At 37.7% G+C, this 21,469-nt stretch overlaps 1 protein-coding gene across 2 annotated transcripts in view; it reads right to left on the bottom strand.

The window, feature by feature from the left end:
- The window catches only part of Spg11 (SPG11 vesicle trafficking associated, spatacsin), a 93,940-nt gene that overhangs the window by 26,486 nt on the left and 45,985 nt on the right, over positions 1 to 21,469 (bottom strand). The window contains exons 18-27 of one of the 2 annotated variants that reach the window (XM_033764938.1): positions 20,400 to 20,545; positions 19,104 to 19,157; positions 16,833 to 16,899; positions 6,633 to 6,798; positions 5,839 to 6,044; positions 5,289 to 5,397; positions 4,162 to 4,321; positions 2,511 to 2,783; positions 1,748 to 1,948; positions 876 to 983 (exon numbers count right to left, since the gene is read on the bottom strand). In XM_033764938.1, coding sequence (XP_033620829.1) covers positions 876 to 983; positions 1,748 to 1,948; positions 2,511 to 2,783; positions 4,162 to 4,321; positions 5,289 to 5,397; positions 5,839 to 6,044; positions 6,633 to 6,798; positions 16,833 to 16,899; positions 19,104 to 19,157; positions 20,400 to 20,545 — 1,490 coding nt within the window. Of the gene's footprint in view, positions 1 to 875; positions 984 to 1,747; positions 1,949 to 2,510; positions 2,784 to 4,161; positions 4,322 to 5,288; positions 5,398 to 5,838; positions 6,045 to 6,632; positions 6,799 to 16,832; positions 16,900 to 19,103; positions 19,257 to 20,399; positions 20,546 to 21,469 lie in introns of both variants that reach the window. The other variant, XM_033764939.1, reaches the window with a different exon arrangement.

The raw sequence follows: 21,469 nt of genomic DNA, 5'->3' as shown, positions 1-21,469 counted from the left end.
TTTTTTTTTTTTTTTTTTTTTTTGGTAACTTAGGAATCCCAGTCTTACTCAAATAACTGGTTCAGTTTTCAAATATATATCCTTTTTATCTTAATTGGAGTTAAGACCATTGTGACTGAGCACAAAAGCCTAGAGGGAACATTTCAGTTGATACAGGTGGTAGGTAAAGTAGGTATTTCTGTGTGTCTCATTTATCATAGAGCTCCTGGGGAGTACAGAAGGCAAAAGTACTGAAAACACCAAGCAAGACTAGTGCATATCCCTTCTCCTTTCTCACAACTGCTTTTTTCCTCCATAATAATAAGGTTGCTGGGTGTGGTGGCACAGGCCTATAATCCTAGCACTTCAGAGGCTGAGGCAAGAAGACTGCTAAATTCTGAGGCCTACACAGTGAGTTCAAGGCCATCCTGGATTACACAGTGAGGCTCCCATCTCAAAAAAAAAAAAAAAGGTTAATAATCTTGGCATTATAAGCAGGCTTGAAACTGATAGTAAAAATCATTCTTTTCTATCATGGTAAATAAAGCTGGAGGTACCCTGAATTGACCAAATGTGGCTCATGACCTCCACTCTGTTCTGATGCCCAGAGGGACTATTAATCTTTTTCCATTGAGCTCAGCTGCAGAATCAGAAAAGTGATTAGAGGAGAGCATTATATGAATTCTTTCTGTTCATGGCAATGGATGTGCTGCTGCAAGAGAGACCCTCGAGGCTCTGCCCTCACTTCCCCATCTCTGGAGTGGTACAAATGATTTAGTCTGAACCACATCATATAGCGGCTATTCACTTCATACTCCATTCCAACCACTAGCATGCAAAAGGCCACGCCAACCACTTTTAGATCGGTGAGAAAGAGCACTCAAACTTCAACTTACACTTTCAAGGGTCTTCTGGAACTCCAAGAGTTTAGCGGTGGCTTCCTTATAATTCTTGAAGAACATACACAGTTCATATACCTCCATCATCAATAGTAAAGGGGAATCCTTCAAAAAAGAGTTTAAAATGAGAAAATCCTGGCCTTGGTATCTTCTTGGTGAATAATACCAAATAAGAGAATGTTAAATGTTACTAAAAATAGCCTTACAGTAAAGTCATACATCTTAAAAAGAATAGTTAAATTTATATTTTCTTTTGGAAAAAAAGATACTCAGGATGGGCACAGCTATTCACCACAGAAGGGAGGAGTCACCCACTAGATGGCAGAATGGTCCCCCAACGTACATTCCTGGGTGCTGGGCTCCCAGGACCCAACCTCCTCAACCCACGGAATCCACTACCTTCAAGCTGAATTTTGGATTAGAAAGTATGAATCTAAATTCTAAATATATATAAAAAAAGAAAAAAATAAATTTTAAATATATACAAAGTACATATTACTACATAATGCAAAGTAGTAAAGTACTCTGAGTTCTTAGGCTAAATGCTGTGAGCATTAGCTCATTAGTATGTAAAATGAGGATAATGCCACTTCATAAAATCCTCCCATATTATCTTGTATAGTACTTTTGTGAGAACTTATTAAAATGGCAGAGCTGGAATGTAGCTCAGTGGTACAGCACTTGCTTAGCATGTGCAAGACCCTGAGTCCAATCCCGAGCACTGTAAAACAAACAAACATTGTATTACTATTGTCAACTACTGTTAGCTTAAAAAAATCTAAGGGATGAGAATATGAAAAAGTCAAACATAGATATGCTGAAATAACACCCATGAACTCTGGAAAGAAATGCATTAAATTATTCACTACCTTAAAGAAAAGCTGGAAACCTCTGATAAGAGTTCTACTCTTCTGCCTTGTTAACAATGCTCTCCAGACTATGGAAAGGTCCTCAAGGTCCCAGGTACAGTTTTCTGTCAATCCCGGAATATGATTCCTTACTTCGGTAGCAACACTGTCCTCCACAGAGGTAATGATCCAAACACAGAGACAGGGAACAGTGCTGGCAGCCTGACATTGGGTAAGAAATTTTCAAAATAAAATCATGGCCCGGGTTACCTAGACGGCATAACAAATGCTACAGATGGGTATTTCCTACCTCAACTAGTTAAAATGGCTTAAAAACTTCCAAACATCACACAAAATCTAATGAACACTAGAAGGACTATTACAAACAGTCCTGCAGAGTGTGGCACGTCAAAGGCCAAGAAGACAGAGGGGGTTATAAAAGAGCAGGACTTCGCTCCATGGAGCTGCCATTAGGGGACTGTGTGAACGTTGCCCTCCCTGCTAAAGCAGTGATGTATATCCACCAAAGTGTCCTCCTCCCCATATCACCGTCCACTAGGAACCATGGCTCTAACCACTTAAGCTCCCTGAATGTCAACACATGAGGAAGAGTGCCAAACGACCCAGACCCAGAGTCTAAAACACAGAAGACACAGTGCTTCACTGACCTTGAAACATGCTGGAGCTTCACTGGCATCATTAACCCACTTATGATTATTAGCCTTTCCTGTCATTTTTTCTATTGCTCTCTAGGCCTTTAATTTAGGCTTCTCCTGCCCCTCACCTGGAGACATGAAGCCAGGACACTGAGGACAGGGGCTTTTTGTCTCACTGCCTCAACCAGGAGCCAGCGCCAGGAGTCTGGCTGTGCTGAGCACAGGAGCAGAACTTCAAAGAAATTAATCATCTCTTCTTTGTTTCTCTGGAGTTCCTGAGGGAACTCGGTACTGACTTGACCACTGTCCATTCTACAGTTGGACACTGAGGGCAAGTTTTCAAAAGCCAGCTGTAAGTGGTCTTGAAGGACTGGGCTGAAACACTGAAGAAGGGATTTCACCTACAATGCAAATTAAATGATTAAAACAGAAACCCAACTTCTAATTTTTTTCCATTAAGTTTATTGGTACATTTAAAGCAAACAATACAGTTAAATTTATCATTGGGATCTTGTACCTTTACAAGATATGTCTTGGTTCTTGTTTAGTCCTGCCCCCGCTTCACTCCCTTCACCCTTCTCTATTTACACCCAATTTTTAATTTGACCTGGAGCTGCAAGTTGCAGAAAAATTCAGGCAAAATCATTCTTCTCATCCTGAACTGTGTCACAGGTGACCACACAATTTTACAAAGTTGTTGCTTTTGAGTGAATTTCTATATTCATTCTGGAGTCATAAAAACTTTTCAAGCTTTTCAGTATCAGTGACGAGTCAAGACTATTAATGTTTGACACCAACCCACTGGACTGTGAGTAAAAATAAGTGTGACTGGGGCCGGGGATTTAGCTCAGCAGTTCGGTGGCCTGCCTTGCAAGCACAAGGACCCGAGTTCGATCCCCAGTACAAAAAAAAAAAAAAAAACAGAAAAAAAAAAAGTGTGATATTAAACAAAAGGCTAAGGATAAATTTGGTCATTAACAGAACATGAATTCACCTTGAGTCCAGAATGCTACACGAAATAAATCAGACTCAGAAGGTTAAATATTACATGGTTTCACTTATATGAGAAATTCAAAGTATAAATCATTTGTAGATCAAAATAAAAGACAGATGATAGAAAACAGGAAGATCAACTCTGCAAGATGGAAAGAATGTCCGGGGATAGAGAGAGGTTGGGAGAAAGTAAACAGGAAATAGTATTACAAAGGCTCAAGAGTAGCTGACATGGTGCTACATGCCTGTCATCCCAGTACTTGAGAGGCTGAGGCAGGAGGATCACTGTGAATTTTGAGGCCAGCTAAACTACAAAGTAAGACCCTGTCTCAAAAAACAAAAAATAAAACAAAACAAAAAAAAAGGAAGAGGATCAGGATTTGATATGTATACGTTACCAATTCCCCACAATGAATGTATATTATATCTTGCAAACATATATATAATAAATAAAATATACTTGAGAGGCTGAGGCAGGAGGATCACTGTGAATTTTGAGGCCAGCTAAACTACAAAGTAAGACCCTGTCTCAAAAAACAAAAAATAAAACAAAACAAAAAAAAAGGAAGAGGATCAGGATTTGATATGTATACGTTACCAATTCCCCACAATGAATGTATATTATATCTTGCAAACATATATATAATAAATAAAATATATCATATAATGTATATAATATATAATAGAAAATTGTTTTAAAAATCCTTGTTTATGCAATAGTAAAAACACTATCTCCACAAAAGTGTTCAGATTTCCTCTTGAGTAGCTGCCAGCAATACAGCTTACCTCCTCTGGTTGGTAGTTATGGAGCTGGCTATGAATAAGGAACTGCAGCCAGTCGTTTGCTTTGGCACATTCTCTAAGGTAGGAAGTGCTCAGTTTCATATTGTGGAGCCTGCTGAACTGTACTACTAATGCCCACTGGTTCTCAGATTCACTGGATAACCTAGAATTAAAATTAAGGGATGGGATGGTAGAGAAAAAAAGTATGAAAATATAGCTTTAGTTTGAAACTGTCAAATTAGTAAAAATTAAATAAATTTAACCACAGTATATTTTCTAAAAAGTCTTCTATTGGGCTAATAAGGTGGATCAGTGGTAGAACACATGCAAGGCCCTCCTCAACACTGAAAGAAAAAAAAGCCTTTCAAAAATATTTATAAGACTACGTTGAAAATGGACTCTTGTTCATAAGATGGAATAGCTTTTTTAACATAGTGGCACAATTCATTCTTTTCCTAAATCATCAATCAAGTATTGATTCTAATAGTTATGGATTATCCTTAGAAAAACAGAAAACAGGCACTCAAGATATTTTCTGGTTAATTCTCTTATGGTTCACTTTAAAAGACTCATCCCTGACAGCTACCTGGCTGGACCTCCTCACTAGGGAGAGGGCCCACATTCCTCTCCAAGTATGATACTGCTGAGAACCGAGTCAGCTAGAGTGGAAACAGTATGTTCCTAGGGCTGCCCTGGGAGAGAACCCAGGAAAAAAAATGGCAAGAATGTATTTTTGCTGACAGATGCTCACTTTGACTTCTAATGGGCATTGACATAACGATAGGACAAAAACATTAAGGACAATATTTAAAATCAAATTTTGTGAGATTTGCCCCCATATCTCCTGAAACTATTTCAACATGTAATACTTCAAATATTTTTCTGACCTGAGTCAAAGCTCCTCTATATCTCTTGGTAAAACCATTTCTAAAAAGGAAACCACTACTGGCAAGTCACAAGTAAAATTACATTCCATTGATTTAGTGTCTGCTATACATTGAATGAATAAGATGGTCAGGTCTAGGGGCATTTTGGTGAAAACACCAAAGGTACTAGAAGAAAGACCAGGCCAACACAGGTTAGCAAAAGAAGCTTAACTAAAAAAAAGGCTGAAATTGCAACTCACAAACCTCTTTATTTCCTGGTGCTGAATGCTATGCCATGTACCTTCTTCTAAGAGAACAAGCAATTCTTCTGTGGCTGCTTTTTCATTATCCGGCAGTTTAGACAATTTCTCAACTATAAGAAATATGAACAGAAAGTATGAGCTGAGCAAGGTGGCATGGGCCAAGAGAGGATAATCACTAGAGATCAGGAGCTTGAGACTAGCCTCAGCAAGATCAAGACCCCACCTCAAACACACCCACATGCATATATTTATGCCCAAGAGAAAAAGTCAGGACCTAGGCATTTCTGTTTGAATAATACAGTCCAGAGCCAATTAAAGTGCCCAAGCAAGTGAGGTAAAGAATATATACATGGTCACTGGGAATGTAGCTCAGTGGCAGACACTTGCCCAGCATGCAGATAGCCCCACATCCAATTCCCAACAATGTAAAAAACAAAAACAGAAAACAGGAAGATAGCTGTTCCTTCCCAAATTCTCACAACTCAATGCTTTAGATCTATTTAGCCCTTTTCCCTTAACAGAACAAGCCACATAAAGAACTGGTGCTATACCTAAAGTCTCTTGGATAAAGCTGTACTGAGTGTCTTCATTTCTACACTTGTAACTCAAAATTATATTGGCCACTTTCATATCAACTCTCAGCTTGAGGCTGTCAAGGCCAAGCAATTCTAGGAAACAAACACAAGCAGCTCCTATGGAAGGGATGTGGAAAGAAGAGAGCCCTAAGATATAGGCTTCCTTGCCTGCTTGCTGGATCCTGAAAAAGAAAGGAATCAAAGTCAAATCAGCACATAAAACCTTTCTCACGAGGAAAAGGAAATGGAATTACATCAGGAATACATGGTGTGCCGGACATGCGATTTTTCACTACCTCTCCCCTTCCTTTTGCACCACCTACACATATCCATTTTGGTTCTAGGTAGCTTTTTAATTGTTTTCAGGCTCCAAAGTCTCCATTCCTTCAGATTTATCTTCTCCTGGAGCACCAACTCATAGTCTACACTATTTTTGCTTCTGACTTCATCCAGGAGGCATGGAGTAGAATTTCAAGCAAACTGTCTTATCAATTCTGAGTGTGTATATAAACTACCAAGAAAATGAATACCACTTAAGTATGACACCTTAAAGCACAAAGTTTCCACCTTTTATCTATGAATAAATTTCTAGAAAGATGCACAAGATGTCTTCTACCAGGTTAATTATGTAGAATGGAGATAGAGACTTAGGAGACTTTCGTCTTTCATTCTTACTTCTCTGAACTACTTAATCATGAAAATGTATTTCCTTGATAATTATAAAATAGCACAAATGAAAAATAGTGTCAATTTAGGTTTTAAGTACTCACAGCTTCTTGGGAGTCTTGCTTTTGATTAATTCCTGGACCAGAAAAGTACCAAATGCAAATGATGGGCGCCCATGATGTAAATAATAAGCAAAATTCAGACGTTCCACTACAGCGTATTTATTTACCAGGCAAGGGCTAGAGAAATGTGGGAGATGACTCAGAGCATCTAGAGGAGAAAGTAAAGCAATACTAATTTTCTGTACCTCATGATAGTTAATTTCAGATTTGCATATGGAAAGCTTAACTCTCCAATGATAAAAGATTGGTTTCTACAATTATTTTGGCCAAAGTACACCTTCTATTTCTGTACCTATCAAAATATAGTTTTATTTTACTGAAGGGTACAGATAGCTTTCATTTTATACAAAGATGTATATCTTTGTACTCTCGCCTATGTTGAACCTACTTGAATTTTATTTATTTTTGTTTTTCTGAGACAGGGTCTGTGCAGTCCTCGCTGGACTATAATTGCTGAACCTGCAATCTTTCTGCCTCAGCCTGCTGAGTGCTTAGATTCCCTGTATTTGCCACCACACCTAGCTTACTACCTCCTGTTATCTCAGTTGTGTTTCCTCCCTTCTTTTTCCTCCTAGAGACTCTCTTAGGATCCACAATTAGCACTGAAATGGTATCTGTTTCTAACCCACAAAGTGCTTTGGATGGATCTCCTCTCCTCTCTGGACTTCTGTTTATAGTAAAATGAGCACATGGGGCTAGATGACCCCTGAGAGCCACCTAAAGTGCTGCACGTTCTTTTTGCTAAAGGACTCTTTCTCCCATGAAGCGTGGTTGCTGAACTACAGCTGTAGCTAAGGCCTAGTAGGCCTGGCTGCCAGTGGAATAAAGGTCAATGACTTCTAGGTGCACAGGGATTTCTGGACTTACTAGCTGCAGTCGTATCTATGGTTAGTGACACTAAAATGTGAGTGAGGGGAAAAGATCACATTGTCTGGAATATCCTTAAACCAACGGAGGACAAACTGGAAACAGGAAAAAGCATACCCAGAAGTGACTCCTCAAAGGGCAATTGTGATACTGTTTCCAGGGGTAGGAAGAAGTTTTAGTGTGGCAGGTCTAGCATCTCAGTATTATTAAGGCTTTAGTCATAAGAAAAAAAAAATGCTTGATTCCTGATCTTGACACCAGTTGAGTGACCTTGAACAATTTATTTAGCTTTCTAAAAATTGTACATATTTAAAGAATACAATGTTTTAATATGTTTGTTTTGATTTAATAACTACAGACAAGCAAATACAACAGTTTACATACTTACTTTTCTTTCTGTGTGGTAAGAGTAAAATCTATTCTCTTAGCAAATTACCGCTATACATAATTATCAGCATGTTGTACCTCTAAACTTCTTCATCCTATATACACAACTTTGTACCCTTTATGTCTTCTTGTCCCCCACTGCTAATAACCACCATTCACCATTCTGTGTTGTTATGCACAGTAGAACTTCAAGTTATGACCGGCCTGTCAAATGAACAACTTGGGTTAATTAGGTTAATGGAAGATTCGTCCGCCTGTCGTTATCTACGGCATGTACCCAGGTAAACATCCAGATCTCAACTGTATTGTTTACAACTAACCAGCCTTTGCGAACGGATTTTGTTTAAGTGTCTACTGTATTGAATCGAGGGGTGGGAGTACTGGATATGGAACCCAGAACCCTTACACTGAGCTACATCCTCAGCTGTTTTTCTGAGACAGGATCTCACCAAGACTAAGTTGCCCAGGCTGGGATCAGACTTGCAATCCTCCTGCTGTAGCCTCCCAACATGCTGGGATTACAGACATGTGTCACTATGCCTGGCTAATTCTCCCCACCTCTCCTTCAGATACCACGTGTAATATATCATGCAATATTTACTTGTCTTTCTGCATCTGGCTTATTTCACTTAGCAGAATGCCCTCTAGTTTTACCCATATTGTTGCAAAGCAGGATCTCTTTTTTTTTTTTTTTTGGTACTGGGGCTCGAACATGGGCCCTTATAAGGCATGCAGGGGAACCAGTGAGCCAAATCCCCAGCCCCAGGATCTCTTTTTAATGCTGGACAACGTTCTATTGTGTACGTGTTACATGCTGAAATCTCTATCCATTCATCTGCCAATGGACAGTCCATTTGTTTCTATAGCTTCACTCCTGCAAATAAAGTTTCAAAGAACATGGAAGTGCAGGTGTTTTTATGTGGTAATTTTATTTCTTTTGGGCATATACCCTAAAGAGAGATGGCGAGGTCACATGGCAGTTCCATTTTTAACTTCTTTAGGAACTTTCATACTGTTTCCCACAGTGGCTGACATCAATCTACACTCTCCAGATTGTACAAGACTCCATTTTCTCCACACCCTTGCCAACACTTACAGTCCCGTTTTTGTTGTAAAAGCTATCCTAACTGGTGTGAAATGCTGTTTTCATTGTGGCTTTGATTCGTATTTCTCTGATCAGTGTTACAGAAGATTTTTTCACATACCCTTTGGCCACTTTGATGTCTTCTGTAGAAAAAGGTCTATTCTGGACCTTTGCTCATTTTTAAATTGAGGTATTGTTTTGCTACTGAGTTATATGAGTTCCTTATATATTTTGGTTACTGATCTCAAATCAGATCTGGGGTTTGCAATTATTTTCTGCCAGTCTGTAGGATGCTTTTCATTTTAGAAGCCATTAGTCTTGCTGGGCAGAAACTTTCTTGTTTGATACACATCCACTTATTTTTGCTCTTGTAGCACGAGCTTCTGGTGTCCCATCCAAAAAAGCAATTACCAAGACACTTTCCCTGTATGTTTTCTTCCAAGAGTTTTATAGTTTTGGGTCTTACATTTTAAGTCTTTTTTTAAAATAGTAAAAATTTTATTCTTTTCCTTTCTTTTTATATCAAATAAGTTAGGTATGATAAAATTTTTCAAGTTATAGATAATATTTCTAAATATTCAGTAAACAAAACAAGCCTTACTTCTAAATTCCTGAAATGTTGTTCACCAGATATAAGGTGGGAGCTCATATCATTCCATGAAGCATTAAGAAATCTGTACTATAACTAGGTAAGTAATAAATGTATACCATTACCCAATTCATAATAAAAGACCAAATTAAAACAAGCATATTTACTCTCTGTGTAAATAACCTAAAATTCCCAGATTTTAAATTCCATTTTCTACAATGAATCAATCAGAATACTTCTTTTATGTATCAGCTTCCCATTAGTTTCTAGCTTAGCAGTTACTTTCTAAATTTATTTCATTTCCATAACAATCTCCCCTTCTTGCCACTGACACAAATGTAAAACAGAAGTATAATTTGTCAGTTATTTTTATAAGTAATAGATCATTTTCCCACCACTACTAAACTTCATTTTTTTCATTATAGATCAGCCTGAAATCTAACAATACTCATCTTTCTCATCCTGTCAAAGGATGAGAAATAAACAAACAACGATTTATGGTAGCACAAGAAAAGATTACTGTGGCAGGCCTCAAAATTCAAGCAAAAGATTTTAGGAAAAGTGCTTAAATTCTGTTCACCATTATTTCTAATGTTTGCTATGGTATTTGGGGAATGCCACTGTTTTGAAGAGATGACTATAGATTCGAACAATTGAACACATTGGTGTCTATACAGAATCAGGTTCTGGTCATCTGCACAAATAAAGGGACAAGACAGATGATAATGAAAACGTGTAATTCCCAAGTTACTACAGATACACTGTCTTCACCCGAAACTCATGGGACTGAGTCTGAGGATTCAGAAAACAGAATTAAAATATACTGCAAAGAGAATAAGTATGATAAACTTCATTACCAAAACAATGATTAAGTTAAAATGCCATTATCGACTTGAGTTTGTCAGCTTTTGTTTATTTGTGATAAACCTTATCAAAGTCTCTGAGTTTATGATACACCAGCCTATCAGGTAGAATCATATCATCTAATAATCCAACAAACTTCTACATAATCCAACAAATTTTCAACTGTTGGAGAACAGCTGCATGATTTATGTTTTTCTGGAATTAGTTATATTTCCTATTTATTTTCACTAGATTCATCTGTCTGTCCTTGTCCTCTTCTGATGATTTCACAGTTAATATTTCATAACCTAGTCCAGTACTGTTTACTTCAAGTCATTTTTTTAATGTTTTCAGTAGTCATATTTTCTAATCCTTTGATATATCATAAGGTGGTGGCCACAGGTGCCACAGAAATATCTTCATCATTAAAATCCATGCTTTCCTTCTCTTCTATGACAGGAAGAATTTGCTTCCAAGCCCTGCCAACAGTAACTGGTTTTACTAAGTTCCATGCCATTGCTATTTCATAAAATGCATCCAGCAGTTAGTTAATTTCTTCCAGAATGATTCTGTTTTCTGGTACCAAGGATTGAACTCAAGACCTCGTGCTTGCCAGGCAGGCACAGTGCCACTGAGCTAAATCTCTGGCCCTTAGAATGATTTTAAGTCATTATCTTCTTCCATGTTTTCCAGGAAACGACCTGCCTGATGGTTTCTCTTCATTGTGGCTATGACTCCCTGATCCAAGGGCTGAATCAAGGAAGCCACATTAGCAAATGTTTGACCATCATCGGAATGCAGGACATTTTCATTTGAAGGTGTTGGTGAATTTTGCAACAGAAGCACAGCTTTTTCTTGCAAATCTTTGGATCATAAGTACTCTTGAACCTGTGGCACAAAGATCTTATTGAACTGCTGTCTGCAATTTCCATCCACACACTTTTTTAGCTGATGTTAAGAGACTGGCAGGTTTAAATGTCAGTTGACCTGACAGAGTGAGGTTTGTTTGCTTTGCCAACAACATAAAGTTTAAGCTGGTGTGAACCTGCTACACTGGCACAGCACACGAGAATAACTCTTCCTTCAACTTATTTATGCCCAGGAACAGTACATTTACCTTTGATTACTGAAGTCCTGGAAGGCAGACACTTCCAAAACAGTCCAGTTTCTCTGCATTGCAGATCTGTTCAGGCTCCAAGTTCTCTTGTTCAATAAAACCTTGAAGGTTATTACAAAAATTTGCCACAAGCAGTTTCATTCCCATTTAATCTTTCATTTCTAATGTTCATATCCCTAATGCTGTGCCGCTGTTTAAAATAAGCTAACTAGCTGAGGGGTTAAAATCGTCACCCATTTCTGAAGCGTAAAAGCAGCACTCGGCCCTGTTTGCACGGGTTGGTGCAGGTATGGGACTCCTTTCGCTCTCTGCTGGATGAACCATTCTGGCACTGCTTTATCCAGTTCCTCATACATGGATGGTTCCACAGACTTCCTCTTGGCCGGAAGACTTGTGAAAACACAACTGCTTGCATAAGTTTAAATCTTTTATTTTTTTTTCTAGTATCTCAAACTTTTGTTTCACCAATTCCATAAATCACAGCCAGTTGTTTGGAAGAATCTCCATCTTCAAGCTTATTATATTGAGCTTATCTTTAATAGTCAACACCACATGCTTCTGTCTCCCTAACACAGTGAGGTTCTGGGACTTACCTCACATTCACAAAATCCTGCCTTCTCTTTAACTGACTTTAACAAAGTCCTAACACACTCAATCTTCCAACCTTCACAGCATCCTGATGGCCCTGAACCTCCTCTCCAGCGGGGCTTGGCTGGCAAAGAGACTGCAGAAGAAGGTGAAAGAGGAAGTTTGAGGGAATAGGCCCTTAACTCAGATAGGCAGTACAAGAGGCCCCAATTCACCATGGATAATCTGGATTGTAGACATGTTTTAGTACTCCAGTGGCCACAAAGATTATAACTGCATCGTGACCACAAACCACATTTGCACACAGGACTCGAGTGAAGGCCCTTCACTAACCCCTGCCACACCCTAAAGTTACAGCAGAGTGAGGAAGAGCCAGTGATTTAAGTACTGGTCCCCTTCCCCAGGGAACGATAAGGTTGATTCCTTCCCCAGGTGCCAGGACCTTCCACTGCGCAGTGCAACTTCATTGCATTGGTTTTGGCCTGGACAGTCTACCTGGCCCCTCTCAACTCTCAAGGCCCCTCTGCCACCTCAGTTGTAATCAGGACCCTGCACAGCTCTCAGACTTTACATTTAAGTCTTTAATCTGATTTTATTTTTATGTATGGTTGCAGGTACAATTTCATCCTTTTGTATATGCATAGCCAGTCCTCCCAGCACCATTCACTGAAGAGACAGTCCTTTCCCTATGGTAAATTCAGTGTCCTTGTTGAAAATTAGTTGACCATATGAGAGTGAGTGTTTTTCTGGATTTTCTACTCTGTTACATCTTTCTATGTGTCTGTTTTATAACAGTACCATACAGTGTTGAGGTCAGGTATTGTGATGCTTCCAGCTTTGCTTTTTGCTCAGGCAGGCTTGAGTACCTCTCTAGGGGTTCATGAGAATTTTAAGACTGTTTTTTCCATTTTTGTGAAAAATGTGACTGGAATTTTGACAAGGATTTTACTGAATCTATAGAATGCTTTAGGTAGTGTGAACATTTTAATATTCTTTCAATCTATGAACACAGGATACATCTATTTATTTATGTCCTCAATTCCTTTCACCAATGATACATCTTTCATCTCTGGCTTACTCCAAAATTCTTTTAATACTATTGTAAATGGGACTTCTTGATTTCTCATTCATATTATTCATTGTTAACATATAGAAATATTGCTATTTTTGTACGGTGACCATTTACAACTTTACTGAACTCATTTACTAGTTTTTTCTTTCAACTAGTTTTAACAGTTGGTGTTTTTTGGTGGCTTTTAGGATTTTCTGTACACAAAATCATATCATCTATACACAATGACAACTGAACCTCCCTTCTGATTTAGTCACTTTGTGTTTCTTCCTCTTGCCCAGGATTCCCAATGTTATGTTGAACAGAAGTGGTCAGAGTGGGCATCCTTGTCTTGTTCCCTATCCCAGAGGAAAAATTTTCAGCTGTTACTCCTGATGGAAGCTGAGGGCTTGTCATATATACAACCTTTACTATAATGAGATATATTCCTTTGATACTTAACTTTTTTAGTTTTTATCATGAAAGGATGTTGAGTTTCGTCAAATATTTTTTCTGCATCTACTGATATCATTTATGTTTTTTCCTTCATTCTGTTAACATGATGTATGGTACTTATTAATCTGTGCATGTAGAGCCATCTTTGTAGTTCTGTTAATATTATACTGATATTTTAATTTCACAATGGCAGTAACTCTTTAGCTATAAAACTCTTACTAATCTGCAAAAGGAGTTTTTAAAAATAGCTAGGCATGGTAGTGCACACCCATAATCCTAGCACTCAGAAGGCTGAGGCAGGAGGAGCAACGAGAATTCGAGGCCAGCCTGGGCTTCATATTGAGTTCAGGTCCAGCCTGAACTACAAAGGGAGACCCTGCCTCAAAAAACCAAAAAAAGAAAAGCAGGAAAACATTTTCTCTTTTTAGGGAGATTCAAAGTCAGAAGACACTTGGGGGCTGGGGATTTAGCTCAGCAGTTTGGTTGCCTGCCTTGCAAGCGCAAGGACCAGAGTTCAATCCCCAGTACCAAAAAAAGAAGACACTTGGATGTGAGTAACATAAAATAACCATTCCTGTCAAGCTCTCATCTTTAACTGCCTCTTAACCACTTCCTACCCATGGGCAGAGCAAAAGGAGATAAAATAACATTTGGAACTTGTTCCAAGAACCAGTTCTGAAAATATTTTCAAAGTTCAAAGTTCATCCCTGGAATAAAACTTAATGTTTTCATGAATTTTCACATTGTTGTGGTTCCTAAAAAAAAAGATGTGGAGACCTTAGAGGCATCTATCATAAGGCTATTAACTGAAGTATAACTCTTTGAGGTTAAAAATTGTCATGTCTTATTTGTATTCTGAGACCAGAGTGACTTTGGTAACTTATTACTATATGTAAAACTTTTTATGGGCTGAGGACTTAGCTAAGTGGCACTGTGCCTGTCTTGCAAGTGCCAGGTCCTGCGTTTGATCACCAGTACCTAAAAAAAAAAAACCCAAAAAACAAAACCCAAAACCATTCATTAAATATTGAACATATTGGGCTGGGATGTAGCTCAGTGTCGCTGTGCCTGTCTGTCAAGCACAAGGTCCTGAGTTCAATTCCCAGTACTGGAAAAAAATATATAAAATATTGAACATGTAAGGTATAGAACTGATAACTGCTGAAAAAACAAACTTGAGATTTTTATTTAAATAATTCTGATTTTTTTTTTTTTTGCAGATGGGACTGTGTGTAAGGGAAAATTCTACCAGTCACAGAAGCCAAGACACCACAGTTTTCTTACACTCCTATTCAGTTCAAATCCACATAAAAAAAGAAGTAAACATTCCAATTAAACTTGACTCTCCAATTATATAAATATGTATTATGTTTTCATGGTACCTATTCCATTTATTTTGTACCTTAATTCTTCAAGTATTTTTTAAACTTCTAAAAACCATGCAGGCTTAATATCCCAGAGGTGGTCAAGATTCTTGCTGGCTAAGTGATAAAGCCAGAGACATTAAAATAAAACTAACAAATTAGAGAGGATGTTTTTACTTCATAATGCAGTAAGTACTACTTTTTGAGCACTCAATAAATACTTCTGAATATATGTTGTAGGTCTGGCACTGCACTGGACTTGGGGTAGTATGTAAATTCAATATATCAGATGAAAACTTACACAAATAGATATATTATGGGTTTTTTTGTTTTGTTTTGTTTTGTTGTTACTGTTGTTTGTGGTCCTGAGTATTGGACCTAGAAGTCCTTTACCACATCCTCAGCCGTCTTTTTTTCCCTCTCTCTCTCTAGATACACACACACACACACACACACACACACACACACACACCCAAGTACCAGGGATCAAACTCAGGACCTTGTGCTTGCCAGGCAGGTGCAGTGCCACTGAGCTACATCCCTGGCCCTATAAATGGATATATTAGAAAACTCATTTTAATAAGCCAGGCATGGTGGACCATGCCTATAATCCCTGCTACTTGGAAGTCTGAGGTGGGAAGATTACAATTTGAGGCCAATTCAAGTAACAAAGCAAGACCCCATCTTGAGCAAAAGAAAAAGGTGGGTGTAGTAGTGCATCCCTGTAATCCCAGATACTCAGGAAGTCAAGGCAAGAAGATTGTGATCAAAGACATCTGGGCAACTTAGCTTAAGACCTTGTTTCAAAATAAAAAACTAAAAAGGAGGGCCAGGGATTTAGCTCAGCGGTGCTGTCACCTGCCTCGCAAGCGTGAGGTCGAGTTCAATCCCTAGTATAAAAACAAAACAAAAAAACAAAACAAACTAAAAAGGGCTGCAAATGTAGCTCAGTCATTCAGTTCCTCTTTGTTCAATCCCCAATACTGCCCCTCAAAAAAAAGAAAACTCATTTTTATGTATGTCAATATTGATACAACTGATACAGTACAAACATGATGTATGTCAAGTATTTATGAAGTGTATGAAATAATCTTAGAAAGCAATGCAGACAGAGCTATCATAGGGAGTATGGTATCAAAGGCTAACCCTAAATGCAAAGGGAAAAGAAAAACAGAAAAGGCTCAATTTAAACCTTCTGCAAAGATAAAAGAAGCAGAAAGGGCTGAGTTTTAAGAACAGCATAAAACTCAGAAATTCTCATGGTCTGCACAGAGGCAATGTGTATGCATCTGGTACTTACTACATGAGTTTTATATATTCTCCATTCTCACATGTGAGGTGAGCACTGTTATTAAACTTATTTTATAAGGAATTGAAGAAAGGTTAAATTACTTGCCTAACCTCATATACTTCTTAGATGGTTGAAACAGAATTTATCAAGGCCAACATCAAGGATATCCTAACCTTTACAATACTATATTGCAAACAAAGATGAATTGTTAGAAATTCAGCACTATTAAGAAAATAGACTTTTAACTCATAATTTGTGTTTTTTTTGGGAGGTTGGGTAATAATGGGGCTTAAACCTAGGACCTTCATACTAAGCTATATCTCTACCTTTTAAATTTTTTTTTCATTTTCAGACAGCATCTTGTTAAGCTACCCAAACTTATTTCCTCTTGGTTAGGCCTTCTGAGTGCTGGGATTATAGGTATGCAATCATGCCCAGCTTCCATATTTTTAAAATAGAAAGCAGTGAAAAAATGAGTTTGTTTTATATATATTAACTTCTAACACCAATAGTACTAAGAATAAGAAATACTTGTATTGACTTACCTCCTATTGCTAGTGTATTGGTAGACTGCCAGCCAAACAATCTGCTAGGATCAAAGGGTGACAATGACTGAAAAAAAGAAAAAGTTAATCAGAGCCCACGTTTACTGATTCTAAAATAAGTAAACAATATGATATGAAAAGTCTGCACAGACAATTTGTTTCTCCAAACAAATTTTCTTTCCATTACTAGAGACTGAATCCAGGGCCTTTGCATATCCTCACATCCCCTGCCTTTAAATTTTATTTTTTTTAAATTTTGAGTTAAGGTCTTGGCTGAGCTCAAACATGTAATCTTCATGCCTCAGCCTCCCAGAGTACTAGGGTTACAGGAGTACACCATCATGCCTGACTTCCAGGGCAATTAAAAACTTACGCTGGGCTGAGGCATAACTCAGAGCACTTACCCCGCATGTGCAAGGTCCTGGTTCAATCCCCAACATCATAACATAAAACTTTATCTCTCTGAATAATAATTCTTTGAGCACAACTAAAAACAAAACAACAAAAAAGACCTTCATATTTTAATAAAAATGGTAGTTATGTTCTTTTTAAAACCTTACTTCAAGAGATGCCTAGAAAAATGTATTCTCTTTTGGCAAAAGCAAAATCAACTGTAACACATAACATGCTTTAAAAAAGCTTTTGGAAACAAAGGGCTAGAAAATAAGAAAAATTAAAGTCAAGAAGGGAAAGGGGATTTATCCGCCACCTTCCTCATAAGCACAAGGTCCCAAGTTAGATCCCTGGTACGGCAAAAAAAAAAGAAGGGAAAGGAAAGAGTAAGACAGTTGAAAGAATGTGGTAACCAAAAACATTAACAAAGAAAACATGGTAGACTAAGATCAAGTCAGAAAGGGTTGACAAAAAGGAGTAATAGCTGTTTGGAATCTGTCAGGCCAAAGACTTAGCAAAGTCTATGAATAGATGATGGAAAGGATTAGGGGAAAGAAAAGAGCTAGAAAGCCAGGACTCAATGGCTAAAGAAGAATTTGTGGTCTATTAAAGAAGGAGCAAGTTTCCTTAATTTTTCTAAAATAACAGCACTAAAATTACACCATGAACTTGAAAACATAAAAAAGAACAATGTGAAACCATGTAAATTTAAAGCTGATTTATAAGTTTAGGTAGAGAAACTAGGCTTTTACATAATCCACTCAGTTTATACCACAGCAACTCAAAGCACTGATCTACAGTGAGATAAGATCCCAGCACCAGAATGCCAATCTAGTATTCTGCTTCCTTTTTCAGGAAAGTCTTACAAGACAAAAACCTACGGAAATAAGACAGATTTAAATTACAGCACAAGATCAGTTCTCACAGATCGGCACTGGTCAGCAGATCGTACTCAGCAGCCTATCCCAAGAATTTCTCATATTAGAATAAAAGTTACTTTGTATCTTTATAGAATTATGGACTTTATGTTGGATTGAAGATACTATATGAGACTATGCATACAACAGAAAAAACAGAAAAGTCTTTTCAACTGAGAAATGAGCAAAAGGTATTTTTAACTGAGTTCCCTGAATCAAGGGTTCAGGGAGTCTGTGCATCCCTTTGAAATACAAACAAAATTAACCCACAGTATAAATAAAGAGCAAAAGGAAAGACAATAGGAACTAGGGGGTCAGAGCTTTCTCAAAGGGGAAGGGGATCAAGAAAGGAAATGGAGGGAAGGTAGAAGTTCAAGGGATGAAAACAGGAATTAAGATGTATCATGTACATGTACCAACTACACACAAGGAATTTCATGAACCCTTATGTAACACACACATGGTTCTGTAAAAGAAAAGTATTCTGGATATAGGATTCAGAGCCCTCTCATATTTTTTTTGTTTTTGTTTTTTTGTTACTGGGGATGGAACTTGGGTCCTTATGCTTGAGGCAGGCAGAGGAACCGCTGAGCTAAATCCCTGGCCCCCTCTCACATTCTTAGGGATATCTGGGTCTTGAAAAACATTAAGTAACACTGATTCAAACACAGCACCCTAACTTGCTGAGATGAGATCCTCATGGGTGGAATTTGAAGCAAGTGGTGGACATGTATCCTGGTCAACTGTCTCATCTGTTTCCACTCTTCCTCTACTCAGCTTTGTATCGTAAGGAACTACAGCAATGAACTATCCGTGCTGTTCTGGCTACCAGATAAGTAGACGCTAGGGGAAATTAAAGGTGGGGAGTGAAAGAGAAAAAGTGCTTTCTGGAGGCCTCTCCTCCAAGTTTCTAGTTGCTTTGTTTTGGCAATTGAACACTGACTGATACATTTAACTGTACCTGAATGAGGTGGTAGAGTGTAATATCAGGCGGCAGGACACTAGGAGCAGTGCACTGTGGGAAGAGAGCAGCTTTTAACTTTGGGTAAGGAGTTAAGGCCATCCTGAGTAGCTGGGGATCCACTTTCTTCAAACAGTTCTCATTCTGAACAACCTAGATAAAAAGATTCATAACAAATACAGAATAAAATTCTTTCATTTTCATTCTCATTCTCAAAACTTTCACCTCTTTTTCACAAGAACTCTGTGAAAAAATGATCTTGAGAGAGTAGGCAGTAGTGAAAACAGCACTATTAAAAATAGTCATAGGTTAGTAACAGTAACAGTTCCAGTTCTGGTTCAAAGAAAAACTGGCTGTTTGACCTTTGGATATTTACTACCAGGCTTCCTATTTTCTCATCTGCAATATTAGGAAACTGAGCTAGATTAGCTGTATGCAAACTATACCTTGTTGGGAAAAAGCTCTACTACTATAATGTCTAAAATATTTAAATTTAAGCTGGGCATGGTGGCACATGCCTGTAATCCAGGCACTTGGGAGGCTGAGGCAAGAGGATTTCCATGAGTTTGAGGCCTGCCTGAACCACACAGAGACCTTGTCTCAAAAATAAATAAGTAAATTAATTAATTAATTAAAATTCAATATTAAATAGTAAATAGCTTAAAAGGTTTGAAAACTACTACAGTATATGACTCCTAGGTCCTTTCTCAGCTCCAAAGCTATTCTATTAGGCAAATAACTTACCTAGAGAAGTACAGTGGACCCTCAAGTTACAATACACCTGACATATGAACAATTTGGGTTAATTAGGTTAATGGAAGATTCATTTACCTCTTGTTATCTATAGCCTGTACCTAGGTAAACATTCAGATCTTAGTTGTATTAACTTACAACCAACCAGCCCCTGGGAACTGGTGAAGTACGAAAGTCGAGGGTCCACTGTATACTGCAAAATTTAAAAGCGATATTACTAATGGGAAAGAAAGTAGCTCTGTATAACACATTAGTTTTCTCCCAACTTAAGATATTATACAAAACTTAGGGCTGGGGATTTAGCTCAGTGGTGCTGCTGCCTGCCTTGCAAATGCAAGGTCCCAAGTTTGATTCCTGGTACCAAAAAAAAAGATATTATACAAAACTTAAAAATTTACCCACTTTGTGTTCTTTAACAAGTGGTATATATTCTTAAAAGTGGTATATTTTAAAATCAGTGGCGATCTAGACAATCCATAGATATTCCTACTAAATTTAAAACCATTGCTATTTTGCTGTGATAGGTAAAAGCATTGTTCACACCTGGCTGGCACGCCCAGGAGCATACATTGTAGTAGCAAGGGCCAGGAGGGTATGTCCTTCCAACAGCATACTGCTTACACTGGCCTGATTGGTGGGAATCAAAATCTGAGCATTCGCAAGGCTAGCCTGGAAGATCAGTTTGGGATCTGAAAAATAAAAGGGTACATTTTTCTCCTTAAGAGGGATTAATACTAAGTTAAGTACATAATTCAGAGGGAAAAGTGTAAATTTAAAATCTAGCCATAAAAAGGAGAATTTTCTAAGTTTAAGTAATAGAAAGACATCACGGGAAAAAAGTAAAGATTTGTCTACATAAAAGTAAAGATTTCAAAGAAAACTAGAAGTCAACAATTCAGGAGAAAAGCTACAACCAATAATCTGAGAATTAATGCCCTCAATAAAGAGCTCATACAAATCAATGTCAAAAACACTGGACTCTAACATAAATAGATAAAACAACTTATAAAGAAGAAAATATAAATGCCTAACATAAAAATATATAATTCATTAGCAATAAAAAATGAAAATTAAATAATTAGATGTCATCTATATCAATTCAGCAATAACTAAAAACAGTCGCCGTTAAGTATTACAATTGGCCAGGATGAGCAGAGACTGAGAGTTACACATAAAATGTTACAACTCCATGGGAAAGCAATCTGGTCTTATAGCAAGAACCTTCAAAACATGAACAGCCTTTGACTCAGTAACTTCATTTCCAGAAATTTACCTGTATTAAGGAATTAATCTGAAACAAGGCCAACATTTTCTGTTAAAATATATTCAATACTATTACTCCTAGGCCAGGAATAGTGGTGCACACTTGTAATCCCAGCACTCAGGAGGCTGAGGCAGGAGGATTGCCATGAGTTCAAGGCTAGTCTCGGCTACACAGTGAGTTCAAAGATAGCCTGAGCTACAGAGTGAGATCCTGTCCAAAAAAAAAAAAGCACCCAAAAACCAAAAACCAAACAAAAAAGATTATTACTTCTAACAGAAAACTAAAAAGTCTCATTGTCAAAAAAGTGAAAGAACAATAAATTAAGGACCTATCCATATAATAAAGTATT

This window comes from Fukomys damarensis, unplaced genomic scaffold, assembly GCF_012274545.1.
Source record: "Fukomys damarensis isolate Sample0158 unplaced genomic scaffold, DMR_v1.0_HiC HiC_scaffold_17, whole genome shotgun sequence".
Classification (NCBI taxonomy): Eukaryota; Metazoa; Chordata; class Mammalia; order Rodentia; family Bathyergidae; genus Fukomys; species Fukomys damarensis.
This window is presented reverse-complemented; position numbering and strand designations above follow the sequence as displayed.